The sequence below is a fragment of the Amblyomma maculatum genome, chromosome 11, assembly GCF_055883805.1.
Source record: "Amblyomma maculatum isolate TAMU_Amacu chromosome 11, ASM5588380v1, whole genome shotgun sequence".
Classification (NCBI taxonomy): Eukaryota; Metazoa; Arthropoda; class Arachnida; order Ixodida; family Ixodidae; genus Amblyomma; species Amblyomma maculatum.
The window spans coordinates 43,667,146-43,690,259 of record NC_139354.1 but is presented as its reverse complement, the minus strand read 5'-3'; the positions used below and the strand labels follow the sequence as shown (position 1 = coordinate 43,690,259).

Genomic DNA, 23,114 nt, shown 5'->3' with positions numbered 1-23,114 from the left:
ACGGCGAGGAGGTACATTTCTATTCTTCTGCAAAGATCCGATATGGTGGTTCCGGCAAGTGGATTTCCTTCTCAGAAACCCAAGTGTAAGTGCGCGCCACGAATACTGCTCCCAGCATTGTCCCTTTCCGGCAATTGCAGCTCTTTTCTGCATTCCCGGGAAATCCTCTAATGGCCGTATTCGTCATGCTCCTTTCTTCTCCTGTAAGTCAGCGGACGTGTCATTCCGATCGTCTCCTTTGGACAATAGGCATTCCTCACTTGACAAAAGCGCCTCCCGACGGGAAGGGTGAACAGTTGAACAAAAGCACTTCCTGCTATTTCCCACAGGACTACATCTCTTTGTATTTTTCTTGATGTTCCTTGACAAGGCCAATTTGGCAGTTGCAGGGTCTCCACAAAGCAAAGCAGGCTCACACAAATAGGTTCATGGAAACAGGCTTACTTAGAGCCCTTGCACCAACAGCACATATCATTACCATGCCCACAGGCGAACAATAGTGCGCGCAAGCGCGGACCATGCACGGTCACAACGCTCAATAAACACGGCAGTGTTGGCATTACTTATTTACGCTAAAAGTTGCGCTTTGTTCGGACACAGCTGAAGTGAATTTACATCCCTAAGCAAGCGCTCCAACCAATGACGTCATGACTCTAGGCAGACACCATTCCTTGGAGGGTCTTCCCTGAGGGCCACTTGCTGCGTTCTTAGGTTCCTTTGGAGAATTGCTCTCCGAAGGAGAGATAATTACCAACCCGCCACTCACCGATTTGAGCTTCCTCCTGGAAGACGTGTCGGCGAAGCAGCTGACAACGAGTTGGCAAGCCATGACGGGAAAGTAGATGACGGTCACCGTGAACTCAAACTCGAGGTCCAGCATCGGGTGCGCGTTGTCTTGCTGCAACGTTGCACAGATGCACACAGAAATAAAATTAACGCGGAAAATTAGACGGCTGGCTAGGACACGAACGGGGGAAGGAGTCGCGATGAAAGGCCACTGACTTCCATTAGCTGCATTCAATAAAGCCAGTTTATTGATCATGCTCGGCGCTGTTTCGGAGGAAAATTGGCTACGTCAGGTGCGAAAGTTCATTGCTATGATGACGCCCAGGCAGACATGCTGGTGTCCGCACAGTGCGTTAAGGTGACTTCAAGAACTACTGAAAACCAATGCAAGGAAGCAAAAGTAAACGCCGCCTCAGGCTACTTCGTATATTTACTGTTTTTCGTTTGCCCAACATGAAAGGTACGTACCCATCATACATTCGAGCAATTACGGCATTACGACGGTGTTTGCGATGAGAAGTGTTTCTCACATAGCTGTACCCTTAGAATGCTTAAAGCAAATCCGCCATATTTCGTCGTGAACAAGAGGCACTAACTGATATCCTGCAACCTGCTTACACTCTAGAAGCTAACGTGCTCTGGCTCTAAGATATCTAACGCCTGGTGTAGATATCGCCTGGAACACTAAGTGCTGTTGAAAGGCTTTGAAATTCTGCTTGCAGTAAGGTTGTAATGCAGGAGATCTATAGAAGGGGCATGTGTGAGTATTGGAGCCAAATTTGAAAAACTGCGTGGAGCTGATAATTTGCTAATACATTATGAGGCGTTCTCCTGGCGACCGCTCGCGACCGATTGGGGCGACCCATCTCGGGGTCAAAACCTCCCACTGACGTCATATGTGCTTGCTGGGAGCGCCCGCTCATTGGACGCTCCCATGTTACGCGGGTGGGACGGGGCGTGGTGGGGTGCCGTCGCGATCTGTTTTCTCCTTTCTTGCGCACCGGCATGGGTTCAGTTGAAGGGGGAGAGGAGTCGCATCATTTTCGATCGTCCATACGTTCGGGGCGAATAAAGCTAGCTTAAAATGTTTGCGCTGCAGAGAGGGTTGATGGGATGCGTATTACCCGTGCGCGTTTTATAATTTTAGTAAGTAGATTTCCATGGGCTCTTTAACACCTCAGTAATTGTCTTGCCACCAGTTACCTCCTTTTTCACCTTGAGGAATTTAACTAATTTGACCGCTTAGAAGCCAAATGCTACACTTTATTCATACTCACTTCCTGAAAAAGAAATGATTATGAGCAAAGTTTTCTATAAAAAGTGCGGGGGGGGGGGGGGGGAGACGAATGCAAAGGTTATCACCTATAACCTAATGCGATACTAAAACTGTTTACTACGATGCTAAAAAAATGCTCGAGTGTGCAGCTGCTGTCCAGCTAGTCTGGTAGTCTTTAAGCAACTCCGTCCTTTCAAGCAGCCTCTGCTGGCGGCGAAGAACCTCGAAGGAAATGGACCGTACCTCGCCGAAGACCTTCATCATGAGCGAGCGGTAACGCAGAGTTGCGGCAACGGTCATGAGCAGCCAGAACATGAAGAGCGGCGCCGACGTGTAGAAGCCGGCTTTGCGGCCTCCTGTCACGAGGGCCACGGTCAGGGCCTGCATGAAAGAGGAGGACGGGATGAGTATTGTGCTCAAACAAAGTAGTGAGATAGGGATGCACGATTATGAAGTGCAAAGCTGTAAGTGCAGCCTAGAATTGGCACCTGCGCTTTCCTGTGGCCATTGAGACACCTCACTCCCCCCGTGTCTGGGTAAATTACTGGATCAATAGATGCAACTTTGCATTCACATATATGTTATTAAGGTAACACAGATGGAAATTCGTCGGTTGGCATTATCAACGCGCAAAATACTCCCATGAACGCAGGCATATTTGCATCTGTGGAGGAACGTGACCGTGAGCGTTACTCGCTGCTTTCGTGGTCTTTTCCTGCACTCCACTATAGACTGAGCAATACGGTATTGACTTCTTTCATCTTGAGTCAATACGAGTGACGTATTAGCGTAAGATGTACCATGGTCGTGTAAGTTCCGGTGTGGTGTTGGTATGAAACGGTGTGATGCAGTGTGTAGTTTCATGCGACGTGATGTGAAGTCGGGCACTAATTGACATTACTCTGCACGTTGCGCCGCCATGTGCTGTGATTGGATCAGTTTTATGGTCGCAGCGGCCACTTTAATATTTCTTTTTTGTTATTTAGACGAACGTTGCAACTTTGCAGTATATACGCTGAAGCATTTATTCCTCAATGTTTTCATAAATTCAAGAATAATTGTTTTCCAAGTCTGAGTTGCACGAACCCACCTAAGAAGCTTTAGTGTAAGAAAATCCTCTTGAGCCCTGTGTACAGATCGTAGTGTGCAGTAAAGTAAACGCCAGGTGAAATGTCGTTTGCATGAAACAGGTCCAAACAATGAATGAACAATTAAACTACCAAAAACGCGCACTTAAAGGATGCTGTTTCTTGGGCAGGCTGCCTTTCGAATGAGACGGCGTCACTGACTCTATAACTATTTCACCACTTTTACAAGAGCTCTTGTTTCAAGCGACAAGAATATATGTGGAGTCAAAGATGTGTGCGAGTCTTTTCTTCGTGCGTTCGAGAGAAGATCGGTACTTACGAAAGTGACTAAGCGTATAGCCGGGGCAGCGTAGTCGACCGGGTAGACCTTGGTGCCGCCTCCTTGCTTGATAAAGCGGTGGATGAGCTCGGCGCACGCCACCCCCATTAGAAGAATCGAGAAGGCCTGTAGGGTAGGAGAGTCGAAACATCGTTTATCAATTTTAAACATCTATATTACTCACAGACTCAAATAAGCAAGTCATTCAAGGTTTAGCCATCGGCCATGGGGCGCCTTGAAATTGCACTAGCTATAGAGAGATGAAAAAGACCTTTCGTCTCGCCCATAGAGAAGAGGTCGCGAGTGCGGCCTTATTCGCACAAGTGTGCTATCGGTCCATCGGATAGCAACACAGATATCGTTTGCCGGCTTCCGTTCAAGCATCAATAACAACTTTTTTTTTTCTTTTTTACTCAGGTGTCGTGAAGACTAAGGCTCGGTTTTTATCAGTTCCTCAAATGACCACAAAAAGCGTTACATGTGGGGTGGGCTAAATGATCACTTAATTAGTGCGGTTATGGATAACGTGAAAGATTCATGGCAGTATGAAGAAAAACTTTGGCAGGCAGATCCAATCTCTTGCAGTATGGGCGAAAAATGATTTGAGATACGCAGAAAATCAGCAGGAGAAAATCTTCAACAGTTCTTTTTTTAGGACGGTCCTTTTATGATTTGACAAGACAAAATATGCCCCAAACAATTATTTTGCATGTCTTTTTCATAATTTTTTATTCTCTATTAAAAACTTCAGGTTCCACTTCGCTTTCAGTACTCTTTTAGTGCCGTCAGAAGAATTTAGCGCAGAACAAGCACAAGAGACGTGAGCTGACACCACAATTAAGCATTAGCTTTACCGGTGCCTCCTATACGAATGCAAGCGGCTTGATTCTGTGTCGTCATACGCTGCCGGCGATTGTTATCAATCGAAAAATAATTCTAAGGGCGATTACGATACTCCCTAATGCGAAACTTGAGCGCAGCTATTTAAGCGTGTTAGGGACATATTGAGGCAAATTTATTTCGGATTGATCAAGTACAAAACAGTCGTTTCTCACGAACAAATGAGAATTTCTAGAAGGCGAGAAAAAAAGAGCGACGAGCATGATCTAGGCCAATGCCCCCATTGTGGGTATATGCCATGTTTCAAAAAGCCAAGAAGAAGAAGAAGCGGCGAGGGATTCTCTATGGCTTGTGAGCATTTCGCCCGGTTGCAGCAGGAACGCGGCTCAGCTTCAGAACGGGCATGCATAAGAGCGGCGCTCTAAAAAGCTGAACATGAAAGATTTGCGCTCTCGCGTTTTGGATGGAGCGGCGGCGATACCGTATTTGAACGCAACCCACCATTTTGGCGACAGTCAGCAGGGTCCAGGGTCGCCTCTTCTTCTCGCTTCTGTGCATGGCAAGGATTTCGAAGGGCGCGCAGAGCCAGAGGAGGCCGCACGGAACCCAGAGCATCACGGTGTCCTGGAAGCACATCGGCAGGTCCGGGCTGCCCTCGGTCTCCCATGTTAGCTGCAGGTCCTGCAGTCACACAAGACAGATAGTAACGTCGATTTCGGCTTCTCCAAAAGGGGTCGAAGAGAAGTGCGTTGAGCGTTTCCCATCTCCACAGTTAAATTATTTGTCTTGACGTGGCACTAGAATTCAATTCCACAACAATAAACATATCCATTGCAGATATACGAAATACATTTCATGTAAGTACACCGATAAACTGACGAAATATCAAGTTTCAGTGGCGGAAGCTGGTTATAGGAACGCGATAACGTCGGTTGACCTCGACCAAGGACTTGAAGAATGCGGCCTTTTCTTTCTGCACGTCACCTCTACCGCTTCTAAACGCGAAACTCGATGAGAGAGGAGACGTAGAAGGCTTCGCGCGACACATTTACAGTGCTTTTTATTTGGTCTTAGTTCTTGCTTTCTAAGGCACCTAACAACGATGCCTTTGCACACACAGCATGGGTATCCCGCTGTCGCAGTACCTAATCATGCATACGCTGGACAAAGACGCACCTATACCCTTAAGGCGATAGCGTTAACGTCCCCACTGAGAGAAACCTCTTCTGTCGTAGTTGCTGGTTGGGTTTTGTAGAGACAGTCGGGGATGGTCGATCGGGTCTTGGCGTCTCAACCATACAGCCCCACGCGGGTAATCCAAACTCACCCCCCCCCCCCCCAAACAATCGCTCTCTACAACAGTGATAACGTCGCAACACAATTCATCATTGGTCGACGGGGTCATGACATTACTAAGCAGTGCAAGCTTCCGAAGAAACGAAAGCAACTGCGATCAAAAGAAAAGAGATGAGCCGGGACCTTTGTTCTCTGAGTTGCAAATTATGAGCACTGTCCTTCGACCGATGGCAAACGGTCAATTAGGGTCGTAGTGTAGGTCCTTAAGTGACTACCTCATACCACGCAGTCAGCGGCAAATGAAAATTAAATAATATAAAGGTAAAAACAGAGTCCGCATTTGCCGACTCATGTGTAGAAAAAGAAATAGAGAGATATATAAAATAGAAAGGCAGATAGGTTAACTAGGTGATGCCCGGTATAGGCTAACCTACACGTGGGGAAGGCAACAAAGACAGAAAAAGGTAAGAAAGCACGAATGGAAGGAGTCTATAACATGTCCAGAGATAGAAGAATGTTTAGTTAACAGGCAATAATCTGTATCTGCGAATAACATCGTATCGGAATCTAAACATGTTAAATCATGTGCACCGCAATGATCCGTTTTAGGCCCACTTGTGTTCTTAATTTATATTAATGACATAACGACAGCTCCTCCATACATCTTTTTGCCGGCGATCCGACGATTGTATCATATATAGGGAAATAGCTAATCCTAACGATGTTGTTGCCTTGCAAACAGATCTAGAGTGGTTAAGTACTTGGTGCAGTGTTTTGGCAGGTGGAAATAAACACCGGTAAAACCAACCAGGTGACTTTCTCCGCACATTGTAAAACTCCTGCAATCCACAATATTATAAATAAGAGTGTGATTGAACGGACATCAACTTTAAAATATTTAGGCGTTGTTCTTTCCCTGGACTTGAATTGACATAGCCACGTAGAATAAATCACTAGCAAATCTTTGAAAAGTTATGCCTTCTCAAACGTCGTCTATATTTAGATAACCCTGATACCAAGCTACAGGCCTACACATATCTCATTTAGGCATCTTTAGATTATTGTTCGGTAGTATAGAATTCCCACCAAGCTACATTATCCAGCTCCATACAATATGTGAAAGATAAGGCAGGCCGCTTTATTTTACGGTGTCGTACGCCTCGTACCAGAGCGTTTCTGCGATAAAGAAATCTCTAAATATTCTGGATCTTGATAAACGACGAAAATTATTTCGACTATCGGTGTTCCACTGCTTCTACTACAATAATTCATATTTCGCTCGCAGGCACATCAGAACATCACATCACTTCTCATCTCGTACCGACCATGCGCATAAAATTCGAATAGTTTCTGCCTGCACAAACAAGTATAAGAATTGCCCATTACTCTTGGCTATAAAGAAGTGAAATGCTTTGCCTTACAGCCTTGTGTCCATTAACTAAACATCATCCTTCCGCTCATCGTTATTGATATTTCTTGAATCGAGCGCAGCACTCCGGTCTGTTTGAACTTCCCGCCTTTGTACCTGCGCTTTTCTTTGTACATGTACATATTTGTCTGTTTTTTGGCATACTTCACCATGCCCACAATGTACAAAATTGAACTAATTTTACAACTCGCACTGTGTTCTTTCATTATTGTTGTTTTTCCTGTAGTATTTGAATTATGTATGACGTGAACCCACGTCCATATTATTTAACCATTTTCCTTTATATGTTGCCTCCCTATGTAATGCCCAGCTGGTTCCTTAGGGTACCGAAATATATAAATATATCTATAGTTATATGGGGTAAAGAGCGTACATTTAAAGTCTGGAACTCATCCGAGAATCTTTTGAAAACTTAAAAAGCGCCTACACAGCTTTCCTTTCTGATGAAGGTGTCGTCCAATGGCCCATAATCTTAGCTTGTGTAGGAAGGCTAGAATCGAAGCGGCGGAGTGTAGCAGACAGGAACACACGCTCTCGCTCAAACTGAGGGAAGTCACAAAGTATGTGCGCAATCGTTTCATTACACCCGCATTGATCATATGTTAGAGAGTCGGCAATTGCGATGAGATGGAAATAGGCGTTCGTAAACGGTACTCATAGCCACTGGTGGCGCAACATTGTAGCATCACAGCGGGGGAGGCCGCATGGTACCTGCAGTTGAAGTAATTGGTCAAAGTGATGCGACCGAGAATTCCAGCCTCCAGGCGTTGGTCATGATTGTCTATGGAAACCGGAAAGTTAAGCCAGTTGGTTGATATGCACACTGAAAATTTCGCGCATAGACACAAGGACAAATGAGGAAAACAAAAATGAGCGCTAACTCACAACTAAAGTTTATTCAAGACGTTGAGGGTAAACAGCGCAAAAAAGACGAGGACGAACGAAGTACACAAACGAGCGCTGACTTTCAACTCGCTTTACTGCTGTCCCGCGAAAATATATACATGGAACAAACAACAAAAGAAAACGTGAAGACACTGATAATCGAAGATACAGAATATCTCCAGCTGCGGATGACAACAGCGGCGTCGGTGCCTTGCATTCAGAAACCTCATTTCCTTCGCCGTTAGAGCCACCGAAGCGCTACTAACACAATCATCCTCTATCTTCGCCATTTCGTTCGTCCTCATCTTTTTTGCGCTGTTTACCCTCAATGGATTACCAACTTTCCCAAGCGTCTGTTTTATTCAAGACGCACGCATTAATAAATAGGAAAAATCAACAAAGACAAAACAATCCTGACAAGAAGAAAATGCGTGTTACCCAAGATACCTTAGTGATTTGGCCAAGAACCAAAATTCTCTATCAGAAAAGCACATATGTTGGGTATACTACCCCAAGGCCAAAAAAGCATTACTTAATTTTTCATCCGGCTATTCCAAGATTATAAAGAATGAGATACAGGTAGAAAGAGAGGAAGAAGATGGTTTACACGGTATGAAGGAGCACTGAATAAGGGTAAATGGGGTACGCCTCGGTTCGCACGTCGATCCAACGTTTCGACTAGTGGACTTGTCTTCGTCTGGGCTAGAATGGGATAGTAACTTGTAGTCTTAAAGCTGCCATCTCCAAGTCCTGCCCACACACAGTAAAGGATGGAAAGATTCAAAGGAAGCGGGTACCCTACGCATCTAATTGTGGAAGCGTGTAGGAATCTGGTGAGACAAATCAAGGAAGGGCCTCGACCTAAGCCTCGGGAAACAGTACGACGAAGTATTGCCGTCATACCTTATGTCCACAGATTTTCACATGGACTAAATAATGTAGTGGGGCGCTACCATGTTTCGGTGGTATTTTCTGTCCCTCTAAAGTTGGCAGCAATCTTTTTGCAGGTGAAGAGCCAAGAAGATGATGGCGGCAAAAGAAAAAAAAAAGAATAATGAGTGTTGTATTGAGCATTCAGCCCCGTTTGTTCCTTGGGCCAGGGGTGTTGTTTGCAAGTTGCCACTTTCATGTGGTGTATTGTACATTGCACAAACCGGACAACGCATCAACGAAAGGCTGGGCGACCATCGGAGATTACTCGGCGGAGATTCCCTTGATAACCTACCTAAGCCTTGCCGCACGTGCTCCACGAATGATAAGAAAAAGAAGATAAAATGCAAACCACTCTTTGATAAAGCAGCAGTTGTATCGTGCGCGAGATTATGAAAGTCTTCCATATGCGCATCAGGGGAGCTAAGTGCGTAAGTCAGACTTCCGTCTGCTGTTCTCATAGGGAAGTTCGGTTATTTACCAAATCACTAAGATATCCTGAGTAACACGCGATTTTTTTTAGTCAGCATTGTTTTGTTTTCGTTGATTCTTTCTATTTATTCGAGCTTGTGTCTTGAGTACTTTAGTTGTGAGTTAACGCTCGTCCTTATTTTCCTCAGTTGTCCTTGTCTCTACGCGCAAACGTTTCAGTATGCATGATTGTCTCGTCACGTTTCGCACGAGCAGTCGAAGGTGCCTTGCTGCGTCAGCTCTTGTCAATGGTATCTCGACAATGTTGGTTGCACCGTGAGCCGATCGAGCAGCATCATCAGCTAAGTCATTGCCAAAGTTTCCACTATGGCCTGGCATCCCCTGGTAGATGATTTCGTGACCCTCGTGTAATGCCTGGTGGTGCAGATGTCGAACCTCCGCTACAGTTGCTCATGGTCGCCATGGCTCAAGATCTATTGAAGACATTGTAGGGCAGGTTTGGAATCACAGAGCACAGCATATTTTTGAAGAGTTTGTGCAGAGATATACTTTACAGCAGCACTAATTGTGGCCAGTTCTGCACCATCAGGGGTAGTCTTATGCGAAATTAGATGGTAAACGTTTGCTTGTCTCGCAGGAACGACGACGATGCATGCAGAAGTGGTAAGGGTTACCGAGCCATCCGTGTAGCCGTGAGTACGGTTACAATAATCATTGTGTATCATGAGCAGTGCCAGTTTCGAAGGGCTGGCGTTAATCGAATTCTTCGATATCCTCGAAATAGCAACGCGCAAACGTGGTAGCCGCAGACATCAAAGTGGCGACGGAGGGTGTGCTGCCGGAGTGAACGGTTTTGGGTTACATGACTGGTGCGTTGTTATAATATTTGCAAATGCGCAATGTGATCTCTGCAGAGGCAACTGTGCAAGGTGACGATGCTGTGGAACCCTTAAAATATATGGCATGTGTATTCGCAAAGAGTCTACAGCAATATACGTCGAAAGCGGGTGTTTTTGGGCGAGTGCAATACTTCCCAGTGCTGATGCGCACCGAGGCAGGCCCAGAAATGTGCGAAGGACCTGACCCTGGACTGCCTAAATGGCACGCAAATTATTATTGCACGTTTTTGAAAGTACGGGCGTACTGTACCGCAGGAATCCTAAATACAGTGCTTTGTACAACTGCAGCGTTGGCTGTACCGACGAAAATGAGCGGTGGATGTTAGCTTTTTAGTTCAATAGGGTGCAATGTGGTAGATTGCGGTCCATCAGAATCCCTAAGACACGATAAGTTGTGTAGTAAGAAATGTTATGACCATCGTGCATACCGGATATGGATCCATAGATTTGCGTGTAAATGCCACCATCGCACATATTTCCGGCAAAACGCTGAGACCTTGCTTCTGAAGATAAGACGACGGTATTGTTGCTGCACGTTTTGAAGTCTTGCACGCATCTGGAGAAGCGTCACAGAAGCAGCCCAAATGCGGATGTTGTCGGGTTAAAAAGGCGCCCCAGGCAAGTACTTGGAAGCTACCTACTAGCATTATCACGTCATATCCTTAAAACGGAGTGTCCAGCAAATTTATTTTAACCAAGTAATGGTTTCTAGATAATCCTGTCAATGTCAAGGATAGCAGACAAGCTACAGAGGTTCTGCGTCCGTTACCCACATCCGCAGCAATGAAAGGAATGCGATGTGTGGCCATGAATGATCGCAGCACCCAAAGAGGTAATTATATACGTAGTAGAGGACGATACCAGAATAATAGCGGTTGACTTTTGTTTCTCCTGTGTTGTAGCAATTTCCAAACAGGTCGAGACAAGCATCAAAAAGGACCGGCGGAGAGGTTTCGCGAAGATATCACAGACAACAAACACAATCTGCGTCCGCCACCGTCAAAGTGCTTTGTATCTTGATAAGCCGACAAGTACATAGCACTTCAAGAAAAACGTTCCGCTGATAAACCCATCGGCCAGTGCGAAATCTACGCCTATCGTATTCCATAATGTTTCGAGGAAAAAATTTGCAGACTTTCTTCTAACCCAGTAAGTCTTTTTGCTGATAAAGATGGCTGTTTCCGGTACAGCCGCCGCCTTGATAACGGCTAGAGCCTCAACTACCGCGTAGCACCACTCAGCTGCCCATCCTCGCAAAGCCCTGGTCACGGGAAAAAAAGACATTTCGCGGTTGGATCTAGTTACAGAGCGAAATCTGAGTGTTGCAGCAATATCCCCTGTAACACTGCCGTTTCAATACAAGTTTCTTTCTTCTTAATTTTTTAAAAATTAATTGGCTGTCAGCAAAGGAAAGGTCCACTGTCTGTCACACAATTTTTATGCACACCTGAACCGCGCCGTAGGGAAAGGGAAGATGGGAACCAAAATAAAATAGAGAGAGAGGGTGTGCAGTAGTGAAAGATTGCGAAATAATTTCAACCGCTTGGGGATCTTTAGCGGGAAAAGAGGTGGCTGCTGCTGGCCCTACAAGGCTGGGCCTGCCACCGGCGGTTGTACCTGTTGTAGGCCGTCATTGCAACCGCCCCCGCTTCGGTGGCGGACGACGGCTGTTGCGACGCGCTTCTTTCTCTCTATTTCTTTTTCTTTCTTACCTATTTTCTCTTCTGTCCGCACGAGGCAGCGGAAGTGGCTCAGCTACAGAGCCAGTAGCAGGCCCATGCATTTTCTTTTCACCTCGCCGGGATGGCGGCAGTGGTTACGGCGCTCGACTACTGTTCCCAAGGACGCGGGATCGAATCCCGGCCTCGGCGGCAGCTTTTCGATGGAAGCGAAAAGCAAGGTGCCCGTGTGCGTGCGATGTCAGTGCATGTTAAAGAACCCCAGGTGGTCGAAATTTCCGGAGTCCTACGCTACGGCGGCTCTCATAGCCCGAGTCGCTTTGGGGCACTAAACCCTAAGAACCAAATCAATAATAATAATTAGTTCACAGGAAAGAAAAGGCACAGTATCTGTCATACTTGTGCGTGGACACCTGAACCGCTCTAAGAGAAGGGAGGAAGGGGGAATGGAAACTGTAAGTGAGAAAGGGGTGCCGCAGTGGAGGGCTCCCTAGTAATTTCGATCACCTGGGGATCTTTAATGTGCACTGACATCGCACAGCACACGGATGCTTCTCCGTTTCGGCTTCATGGTGGTAGTGGTGGCGGTTAAAACATTTATTAACCATTAAATGGTTACAGAGAGGTGATTGGGTTAGAGCCTTATAGGCCTCCTTCCCTCACAATACTAGGTGAAGCCCCTATTCCAGGGCCCCGTTGGCAAGCAACGCCGCCCGCGTTCGTTGAAGCAAGGCTTTTTGAGCCTTGAGGTCTTGACAGCCGAGCAGTGCCACCTACCAGTCCTCTCTAGTTGAATTGGGGTTCGGAGGAATAGATGGGTTTGAATTTCACACCCAGAATATGTGGAAAGTGTCTGCCACCTCCCCACAGTACTGGCACTAGCCGTCAAAGGATGTATTGAAATGTTTAAGCACCGCCGGCACAGTATACTGTATTGGTGAAAATTGTGAAGAGGAGGCGCTAGTGAGCGCGATCCAGTCCCTTACAAGGGGCCAGGTAGCGCCTGTGCTCCTCCTTGTAGTAATCAGTGATATCTTTGAATGTAAGGGCCAGATTGTCTGATTTGGGAGTAGGCTTCCAAGAACTGATAGACAGCCAGGGGAGAGAGTGCGCGGGCTGTCTGATCGGCCTGTTCGTTTCCCTTGAGTCCTTGATGACCGGGTGCCCAAATGAGGTTATGCAGAGTTGGGTCTATGTATTGGTAGCTGGATTTCAGTATAAGCAGGACAAGCGGGGGAGCTCACCCCAGCCTATAGTTCCGACAGACCCCTCGAGAGTCGGTGATGGTGTGTTTCGACTCGGGAATACTCAGAGCCAGAGCGATAACAATCTCTTCCAAGTGTGTTGTGCTGTTGGCTTTAAAAGTTAGCCCGTTAACTGTGTATGTGTTGTGCACAACTGCAGCCGTGTATCACCCACCTTGGTATGGGCCGGCAACGTCCTCATAATACACCTGTTGTTGGTAACCATAGTATCACTCCAACACCAGTGCGCGCCTGGCCGCGACCGTTATGGCCTTCTTTGGACATGTTGCGGGGAAGGGGTCGGACTCGGAGGGTGCGTCAACAGAATTCTGGCACTCTCACACTTCCCTTAATGTAGTTTTCGTGTTTGATGCGTGGTCGGTCCAAGGGGCGGCGACCGGACGTGGTTTGTGTGAGACGTGTATTGGCTTAGTATGTGGGCTTCTCGAAGCTCCTGAATGGTGTTCACCACGCCCAGAGCCAGAAGTCTGTGGTTGGACGTGCTGACCGGAAGGTCGAGAGCCCGCTTGATGACTTTCCGGTGGATGGCCTCCAATTGTTCTTCATCGTTTTTGCGCAGGTACAAGTAGGGGGTCGAGTAAAGGATTCTGCTCTTTACAAAAGCATGGACAAGTCGCAGTGCACCCTTGCTTCGTAATCTGCCCCGCTTTTTGTTGACTCGGCGGACCATACGGCCCACCTGGTCTCCCAACGTGCGAAGTTTGGCCACAGTGGTGCCAGCCCTGCGCTGATGGTGTATGAAGAGGCCAGAGATGCGGATCTCGGCCTCCCGGATCGGTCCCGAGGGGGATACTGATGCGAAGCTGAGTTGTGTCGCCACCACCGAAACGCAGCTGCAGGCGGTCGGAATCGAACCCGAGTACTCCGGCACAGTATAGTCGCGTATGTTAGCCATTTCTCCACTTCGGCGGCCCGCATCGCACAACACAGGGCTGCCTTGTGCATATACCAAGTAGAGACAATATACAATAATACGACCTACAGGAAAATGTCACATATTGCAACTTATGCAGCCACCCTTGCACAGCCGTATAGCCCACGATCTATCCTAACACGATACGACACAAGCATACATCGCCAAAGTAGACACGTTACTGCGCAAGGTCATCAAGCGGGCATCAGGTCAACCCCCCACCCCTTATTTTTATTCTTCTATCCAAGGACTCCCTCAACTAGGAGCACATAACACCCTCTACATTATCCGGGCCCTTTCCGGATGATATATACACAGTCTCAACCAGGTACCAGCCCTCCACTACTATTTCCTATTCGACAAAAGAGCGAAATTGTTCATCATCTGCGCAGCATTACACTTCTTTTCCCAGCCCATCTAAACAGAGCTGACCAGGAATCTCTTATGATATGGCCTTTCGCATCGCTTTTGATCAACGTCTCGCCCGTCACAATGGCCGAGGCTTGCAGACCCATCACCTCGCCTGCTGCTGAGCAGAGCAGAGGCAGTATCCTGGCGCTGTATCTGAACAATTCCTTTCCCACATCTCTCTCAGCGCCCCCTACTTCGATTTGACGAGCTATCTCTCTTACTGCGCTTATGCCATTATAGTTCATCATCTATCATGTAATATGGGCATGTTCTTCCAGCCCCTACGCCCCTTCCCATCCTATGTTTCTTTGACCCGCAATCAGAGGTAGGTTGGGAGTGAACACTTGGTACTATGGTAAGCGACAATCACCTATCGCTTATTCAGCGTCCTAGAGTAGCGGCTGCTACAGCAGGGGTCCTGGACTAATGTCCCTGTCCCCGCCAGTCCACAGAATATTCAGTAATCGTGTTCTGAAATCTCTGCAATAAAGTATACCACCAAGAAAAACCCACCCCACTGAATGGTATGATTGCGCACCTAACAATTAGCGCTCTATAGTATCGCTGGGGTCAGCCCAACTGACAAGCTCAGAGCAATAGTATCTGGTCATTCGGGCGGCAGTACTTGCATTCAGCAAGATAGGTGTCAAGAGCTCTACTCTTAACCGCTCCTTCTTGGACTGAGCGCTAAGGGCGATTATATCTGAATTGTACTTGAGTGAGAAGGTGCGTGGCATTGATATTGTAAACGGCAAAACAAAGAGCAAAACTGAGAATGAAATCAGAAAGATAGCGCAACAGAGCTCGTGGAGGAATGCGGAGGAAAAGAAAACGGGGGACGGCGAGGTGACAAGGAGTAAGGCGAAGTGCTGGTGTGGTGAGAGCAATGAGGTCTTGCAGGATCCGTTATCCTACTCTGTGGTGGCTGCTGCGTAGCGCACTGCCATCCGCGGAAATCAAGATGAAGTGCTGAAGCCATTTGGCACTCCGTGATGTGTTCGTGATCGCATATTGCTCATGTAGCCTATTGATTGTGCTAAAGTTTCGCATTACCAAGTGTCGCAATATTGTAGTGAGTTTTTTGTAGCAGTGATCAGGCTAGAGCAGTAGGGCTATTTTTATCCGATAAGGTCATACGGAACAAAGACGTCTTATACCCTCTTTACACGGCCGGCTTAACCACGGTTACGCTTAACCGAGGTTAACGAACTTAACCACGGTTAACCGCCAATTGCGTTTAGCTGTGCTTACACAGCTCGCCGCCGTTCTCGGTTACGGCCGCCATTGCCCATAAAGTACAACCGAAGCGACGCGGTGATCTGCGGAACGAAGCAGCATTTACAAATATTTTATTTATAATGTAGTTTCCGGAGTTCCGTCCGGCAAGGCGTCAACAACGCGGTGAAGCCCCGTACGATGGCAGCACCTCATCGACCATCGTAAACACCGCCGCGTTGGCCCCTCCTCCCGCAGACCGTACGCGAACGACACGGCGGTTCGCTAGCGCCGACGTCAGAAACAAAGCATGCTAAATTTATTGCCATCTGGAATACTGAACCGAATATCAGAATTGAAACACTCCTGATCACTGAACAGCGGCAAATTGCTGGCAAGAACAATAACCGCGATACTATGAAGTTTCTGTTCAAGACAGCTGCCGCCGGTAGATGTATACATTGCGGCTCACCGTTCTGCTTATACTAGCTCTGCGGATAATGTATCGCCAAAGTTTATCATATCGTTATTTTACGGCGGCAGAATAAGATTCACAATAAAGATGTTTCACGAGTACACCATTTCGACAGCGTTGATCAGTTCCAAAGTGCTGATCGCCGCGGCTTCGAAGAGAAATAATTTAGGCCTATCGACGACTAGGGGTTACGCACCCCGCCGTAGTTCGTCGCGCTCGCTCGCTTCACCGCCGTGGTAAGTGTAACGTAACTCAGCCTGCTCGCAGCATCCCGCACTTCAAGCGTTGCTAACTTGTGCACTTTCATTATAAAGCTACGACCGCGCATTTTTTGACGTTCCGCGCTCAGCACCAAGCCGCACAAACGATACTGCAAACACAGGACGGGGTTTCAGTACGCAGACACTTGGCTGTAGGCCGTAACCGAAGACGCCGGGTGGCACAGTAGACACCGGATATTCAATACGGGCAAACGAGTACACTGCTGAAGCAGACACGTTCGTACGCTTCGCGCACTCGAGTGCCGACGAGCAGCCTCCGTCAACAGACGCCGCCATAACCTCGGTTAACGACGCAAACCGAGGTCGCCAAACTCGGTTTGCGATAACCACGGTTAGGGGTGTAACTGTGGTTTGGTCTGCCATGTAAACGGGCTAATCACGGTTTCGCGTAACCGCAGTTACGCTAACCGTGGTTAACTCTGCCCGTGTAAAGAGGGTATTGGCAGTCTGGTAAGTGGTAGCGCTGGGATCATGGGGTACTGTTCACCGCTACGGCAACTTACACTTGAAAGCGAAACTGAAGTGTACTTGGGATAGGGCGCCCCTGGTGGCCAACTTCTTGCAAATGGCAAAAGCCAAACTACAACGCAAGAATTTTCTTGGCCACGTGCTACTTGCTTGGTCATGCGGAACAGTATCGTCTCGGACGGCTTGGTGAAATACAGCGTAGAGATCCTTAGGAACTCTTGAGATCATTGAAGGGCTTTGTGAGGCTCGTCGATATTACACGCAACCAGCACTGTTTTGGGCCCGCACAAACTACAAAAGGGGCCACCTGACTGCGTTCACGTCTGTACACAGCACCCACTGAACTGCCTGGTACTTCCAATAAAGTCAGTAAACTGTATGCTGAAAATTTGGACCCTGAATCACTGGTAGTTGTCTACTTGCCTCCTACTGCGTTCATCAGACACCTCGTAGACTTATTTCACCAATTTTTTTTATCACACATAGATCCAATGGTAGTAGTGGGGAGTGCAATCTTGACATAAAGTGAAAGAAGAAATTGATACCATTTATGCGCAATAATTTCTATTCCTCTGCATTGCAACTCACCCGAACTCTGTGGCAACCTCGTGAAACACGTTATTTCCCCCCATCTCTCCCACCAGAACTCTTCTTCATCGCACTAAACTAAATAACTGGGAAAGAATTGGATCTCGAAGAGGGCATATGTGCGGAAATTTACGTAAGCTCTATAACTGCACGCATTTATATACCTATCAAAACCGTTCGCTTTTTGTAGAGAGCGAAATACATACACGCAAATAACTGCGCTCGAATTCCGCATTACCGAATATCCTAATCGCCAATTAAACAGTTCTTTGCCGGACCTAGTTACACGACTTATCTACCAAGTTTTGTTTTCTTCAGTAATTAACTATTGTCACCTAATTTGGGGAAATACGGCAATCACTAATAAATACAGACATTTAGTATAGTGCAGAAAGGAGCATTAAAAGCTAATAAAGCTATAAGTGATGTCCATAGGAGATCGCCGTCAACTCACCTATTTTTCAAATCCCAAGTAATAAAACTTATCGACATATATGAGTACTGGATTCTAACCATATACTTGTATAAGTTACCAAAAATGCCAACAGCTCTTTTCTTTCAGACACTGTCAAAGTATTGACTAACACAGTGCACCATACGACACACCATTATGAGCATTGGCATATTTCACGTCCACGGACTGGCTACGGCTTCCGAAGGCTGTCGTACGCCCTACCTTCAATTATTAATAATAACAATAACAATAATAGCAATAACAAGCCAAGAAATTGTTTTGTTCTCACTTAATCATTTGCGAGCATTTTCTGTCTAAATCTACTAGGCACATAATTCTGATCAAATGTTTGTTACAAATGAACCTCTTTCGAGTTTGTCGTGATGGCTTGTCCGTGTCCTTTTTCTTGCGAATGTTGTGTTAGCGCTTCGTCCTTTTTTGAAAAGGAATGGTGGTTTGTGCAATATTTTCATTCACATTTTCGCGAAGTCCTTGATAGTGCTTTCCTTTCTGCTGGTTGTATGTCTTCGAGAAGTATAATCATGGCATTCTTCTTATATTACTTGTTGAATATCATTGCAATTTTCGTTTTAACATTGCGTTAGTTTGCGTTTAATGTGCAAACTGCTCAGACTCAATATATATATCCCTGCGTATTCTACTCTCTTTTCTTTCGAGAAAAACTCACTTTGCCACCTCAGTTCGTTTCTCTGTGCACATCTCCAAACAGTAGTAATCCACTTGTCCTGAACAAATAATATTCTAAAACTTTTTCTGCCATTGACGCGACAAAAGTGAAGTCTCCTCCCTGCACTAATCGCTGTGATCGAAACTATCTCTTCAAAACTCCGTTAGCTAACATTTAAAAACCACAGATAACATATGTACTAGAATATCTCTCATAGTTTTCAATCATTTTTCATGACTAACTGTTTTCTTCGTTTAGGTCTTCACCGCGATGGTATGCTAAACAAACAAAAATACACATCGCACCACCTTTTCCTAAGCATCAACGATATTCTTCACAGAATTGGCTTACACCACCGGCGAAGCATTTCCAACTGATATTATTCGCTCCTGCGAATACAATACGCAAGCGTTTCCAAGCGGGCAGTGAGCAGGATGGTTGAGGCATGGCTGAAACACCGGACTGTGTGTAAAAAGTAATATGCTTCGCCCTGTCTCCCCTAAGTACGAGGAAGGGATAGAGATACTGCTACTTTCCAATAGCCTCGTATGTTCTGTTCTGTATTCCTCAGTGACTACTCTAATGTATATTTTGTATTTGTATTCGTTTTCGTCTTCAAGCATGAATTGACCAGACACGACTGGGCCTGGAAATTGAATTGCCCCTTGCAGTGATCACTACTGAAATGCTAAATTTATTTAATGCATTCATCAAACTGCAATGAACCTCTGGCTAATATAAAGATAAGGGTGCTAAGATTGGAGTGAACAGCACCCACAAAGAAACACAATGAACTCAAGATGATCCATACGGATGGGTTGCCTTCTTGATTGAAGAACCGAGTCGGAAAAAATTACAGAACAGTTCTGATGTTACGACAGACTTTCTGTGCGGTTTTTAACGGGAAACCTGTTGTGACAACAGAACATTCTGTAGTAACATCACAGATTTCTGTAGTTACAATAGAAAAGTGCTACAGAACTACAGACAACAGAAATATAATACAGAAAAACTACAGAACTACTGAAAAGTAGTACAGAGCTACAGAAAAATCTGGTGGTTACGACAAAACTACAGAATATTTTGTCGTATTTTTTTGACACAGCTCTGTAGTTTTTTTCGACTGGCATATAGATACGTATTCATCTTCATTTATTGGACCCTAAGAGACCCTTGACAGGGTATTACATAAGACGTAGGTGATGGTTGCAGCGAGCTTGCCGTACTCACTGTAGCTTGCACCGTCACGTGCGCCAGCTGGCGGATGCGGGCGAAGATGCCTTCCCAGGCATATCGGCCTGCTGCTGCAACGGAGCCGTGGAGAGCCACGGGCGCAGTTGATATCGTTCGCTCGAACCACGTTTGAGAGCCTCAAAATTGCGCTCGCGAATGCGGTAGTTACGCAAATTTTATTTTAGCATTTCGTGGTCTTTCTTTAGAGCTCTAAAAAAAAACAACACCTCACGCATTCTTTATCGTGAGGAATGGAATTGGGTTTTTTGAAGGTACTCTCCAACTTTACAAATAATATTTATTCCTAGAGTCAATACTTAAAATTTTAGAGAATTGATCTAATTGATAAACTAATTGCAGAACAAAAAAGTGCCTGTGGTAAGGCTGGTAGACGTATGCACTGTCTTCACTGGCCTACCTGAAATGTTTTATATTGTAACCAATAACAACATGATGTTCGCTGGAACAGTCGGTAATATATATATATATATACCTACGCGACACCGCTGGTACAATTCATAGTCGGATTGAGTCGGAATGGCAATCGCTTTCCGCCTCGCTTTTGCATCCGTTGTACGCGGTCACATTTTTTGCAAGTTACAAGCGGACTGAGAAAACAACGGGAATTTTGTGCTTATTTACCATTGTCTTCAGATTGAGTGATAGTCGGTGTACATATATCACTACTTTCGGTGCCATTTCACGTTTCGTTTGGCGCATTTTATTACGCTCTTTTACTTTCCTCGGCAAGGTCTCAGCAATTGAAGTAGTAACTGGCTCCGCATCGCCTGCTTTTCATAGTCACTCAATCTGCATACTAAAACTATTTTCTATCATATGAGTACAGGATTTCTTTAGTGCCGATGAAAGACATAGGTTTCTATTGCCCTCCACAGCTTAGCATGAGCTGAATCATAGCAGTTCAGCATGCGTGTTCCTTTTCAGGTGTCCGTTCAACGTCTAAAAACTCTAGACTGTTGCCAAAAAAAAAAAACTTCTTGGGTAAAATCACGCTTTTCACAGGCTATCTAAAAATGTTCAAAGCATGTTCCTTGTTGTTGAGGTGGGTCAACTCAACTCAAGTTATTCTTTTTAGTAACACCGGATAATCATAGCCATTATTAACAATTCTCAGATGGCATTCATTGTTACAGGCATTAGTAGTATGATCTATGGAAGAAAGCAACAAGTTAGAGGGAACCAATGCCAGGCATGAACATATGCAAATGTTCGTTACATACAAGCCGTTTTGATGAAACACGAGCATGGCTTTGAGATAAGATAAAAAGAGAACAACAGTTCGAGATCTATGAAAAATGCTTAGCCAATGTCCTTGCTTTGTTCCAAGTAGAAAATAACATCTCGTGGCGAACGGGTCGCCAAGAGTTAGATTGGTCAACTGTTCAAGGAGATAGCGGATCGCCTGAAGCTGCCAAGTCCCCCTCTTACTAACGATACACCTAAGAGGCGCATGAGACTTGTGTATCTTGGCTAAGACAAACACCATAGGGCTGCGTTTCCAGCTCTCCCCGATGGCTTCTGCAAGCATCTCTAACTTAAGGTCGTCGCAGGGAGATATGGCAGCTGTTTTCTCCTTGGGCGCCTTAGTCTTCACAGGGATATTGTTCTTCGCTAAAAGGTTCGGTGGTCTTCTTTTCTCTTTCGTAACAGCGAAGCCACTTTCTCTACGGCCTTTTAGCTGACAGCGTTCATTGTCGTTGAAGGGCTAGACTACTTTCGTTACAGTCGCGTCATGGGGGATACTTGAATTGCCGCGGTTTGTACCAAGACGTCCATACCACCCAGAAGACATCGATCACTTTTTTCGGGCTCTACCCTCTTTGGGACAATTTTGTTCATAAAGAGCACATCCTGTGGTTGAATTCGGGGTTCCAAGCCATATATTTGACCCCTTGTCAAGTTGTAGTCTCTTTTTTAAGAAACGGTGACATCTCCATGCACCGTGACATTTCCAAAGGTGGTTGTTCTGCCCTCTCCACTTGCATGCAGCATGTGCGTGAATGTCCCGCACCACGTTATTGCCTGCTTGAGACAAAGAAAGGACATGGGCTACGCACCTTCCAAAGATGTCGAAAGGCTGTTCTGTTACATCCCACACAATGAACTGTTCATTCTGTCAAAGCTATCACAGAGTCTAGCAATGTCTTTGCTTCTCAAAACAAAGCTGGCATTTCTTTGGAAAACTACATGCGTCTCCTCGAAATATATAACAGCACCACGCTCGCGTCCTATCAAAATGAGTACAGCGGTACGTACAGCGATAAGAAATTTCCACAGTTTCATGTGTGAACCGGTTCTCTCTAACATCTTTCTTTCTTGGTAAATTATGGTAAATTAAACGTAATTGGCGTAAAAATATTATTAATGCCTGTCACAATGAATGCCTTATGAGAGTGTTTAGATATAGCGACAAATACCTGGTCTGATAAAGAAACAATCAGCGTCCACCTACCTCAACAATGTGGTACATTTTACCAATTTTTAGACAGCAAGGAAAGCCTGGTTTTTATTTATGAGCTCCCTATCGACCCACAACAGTCAACCGCTTGTAGACGATAAGCTGACATTTGAAAGGGAACATACGTTTTTGGATGTTCTACCCATATGAACAAAAAGTAATCGGCTCAATGTGATTTAGCTCCCTCTAAAACTACGAGGAGGACTATAGGCCGACAGAAAAATATTTTTTGTAAGGAGAATGACAGACTAAGGAAGGCAGGGTATTCATGGCAAGTTTTTGTGTGAACGACTGTGAACTTACAGAAAGTAAAAGTAACACCCTTAATGGAAGATGAAGTGGAGCCGCAAGCAGTGCCATATGGGCATCGAATGTCACAAAACCTGAAAAGAAAAGGTGGCAAAGAAGCACAAAACTCCCGTTGTTTTCTCAGTCCCCCCCCCCCCCCCCTGAACCTTGAAAACTGGGCCTCCACTTAATGGACGCAAGTGAAAAATGCTGAATGTGGAAAGAGGCATGAAATTTCGATTGTTAATTGTGCCGGTGCGCTTGGGTATTAACTGCCTCTTTATGTGGTACGGTCTGTTATATATATATATATATATATATATATATATATATATATATATATATATATATAGAGAGAGAGAGAGAGAGAGAGAGAGAGAGCATTATTTCTACATAGACAGTTGTGATTTATCTCTTGGCTTGTCTCCCTTGTGTTTTAAGATAAAAAAAAGATTCCACTTCAATGAGTGATGTTTCACATTGACGTTTCCGAAATA

The 23,114-nt window shown here is 45.7% G+C and overlaps 1 protein-coding gene across 1 annotated transcript in view; it reads right to left on the bottom strand.

Moving 5' to 3' along the window:
• The window catches only part of LOC146173678 (multidrug resistance-associated protein 1-like), a 98,066-nt gene that overhangs the window by 60,211 nt on the left and 14,741 nt on the right, over nucleotides 1-23,114 (bottom strand). Inside the window, exons 2-6 of the mRNA XM_084585243.1 lie at nucleotides 19,848-19,921; nucleotides 4,811-4,990; nucleotides 3,470-3,595; nucleotides 2,306-2,443; nucleotides 767-898 (exon numbers count right to left, since the gene is read on the bottom strand). Of these exons, the coding sequence (XP_084441369.1) occupies nucleotides 767-898; nucleotides 2,306-2,443; nucleotides 3,470-3,595; nucleotides 4,811-4,990; nucleotides 19,848-19,921 (650 nt within the window). The remainder of the gene's footprint in view (nucleotides 1-766; nucleotides 899-2,305; nucleotides 2,444-3,469; nucleotides 3,596-4,810; nucleotides 4,991-19,847; nucleotides 19,922-23,114) is intronic.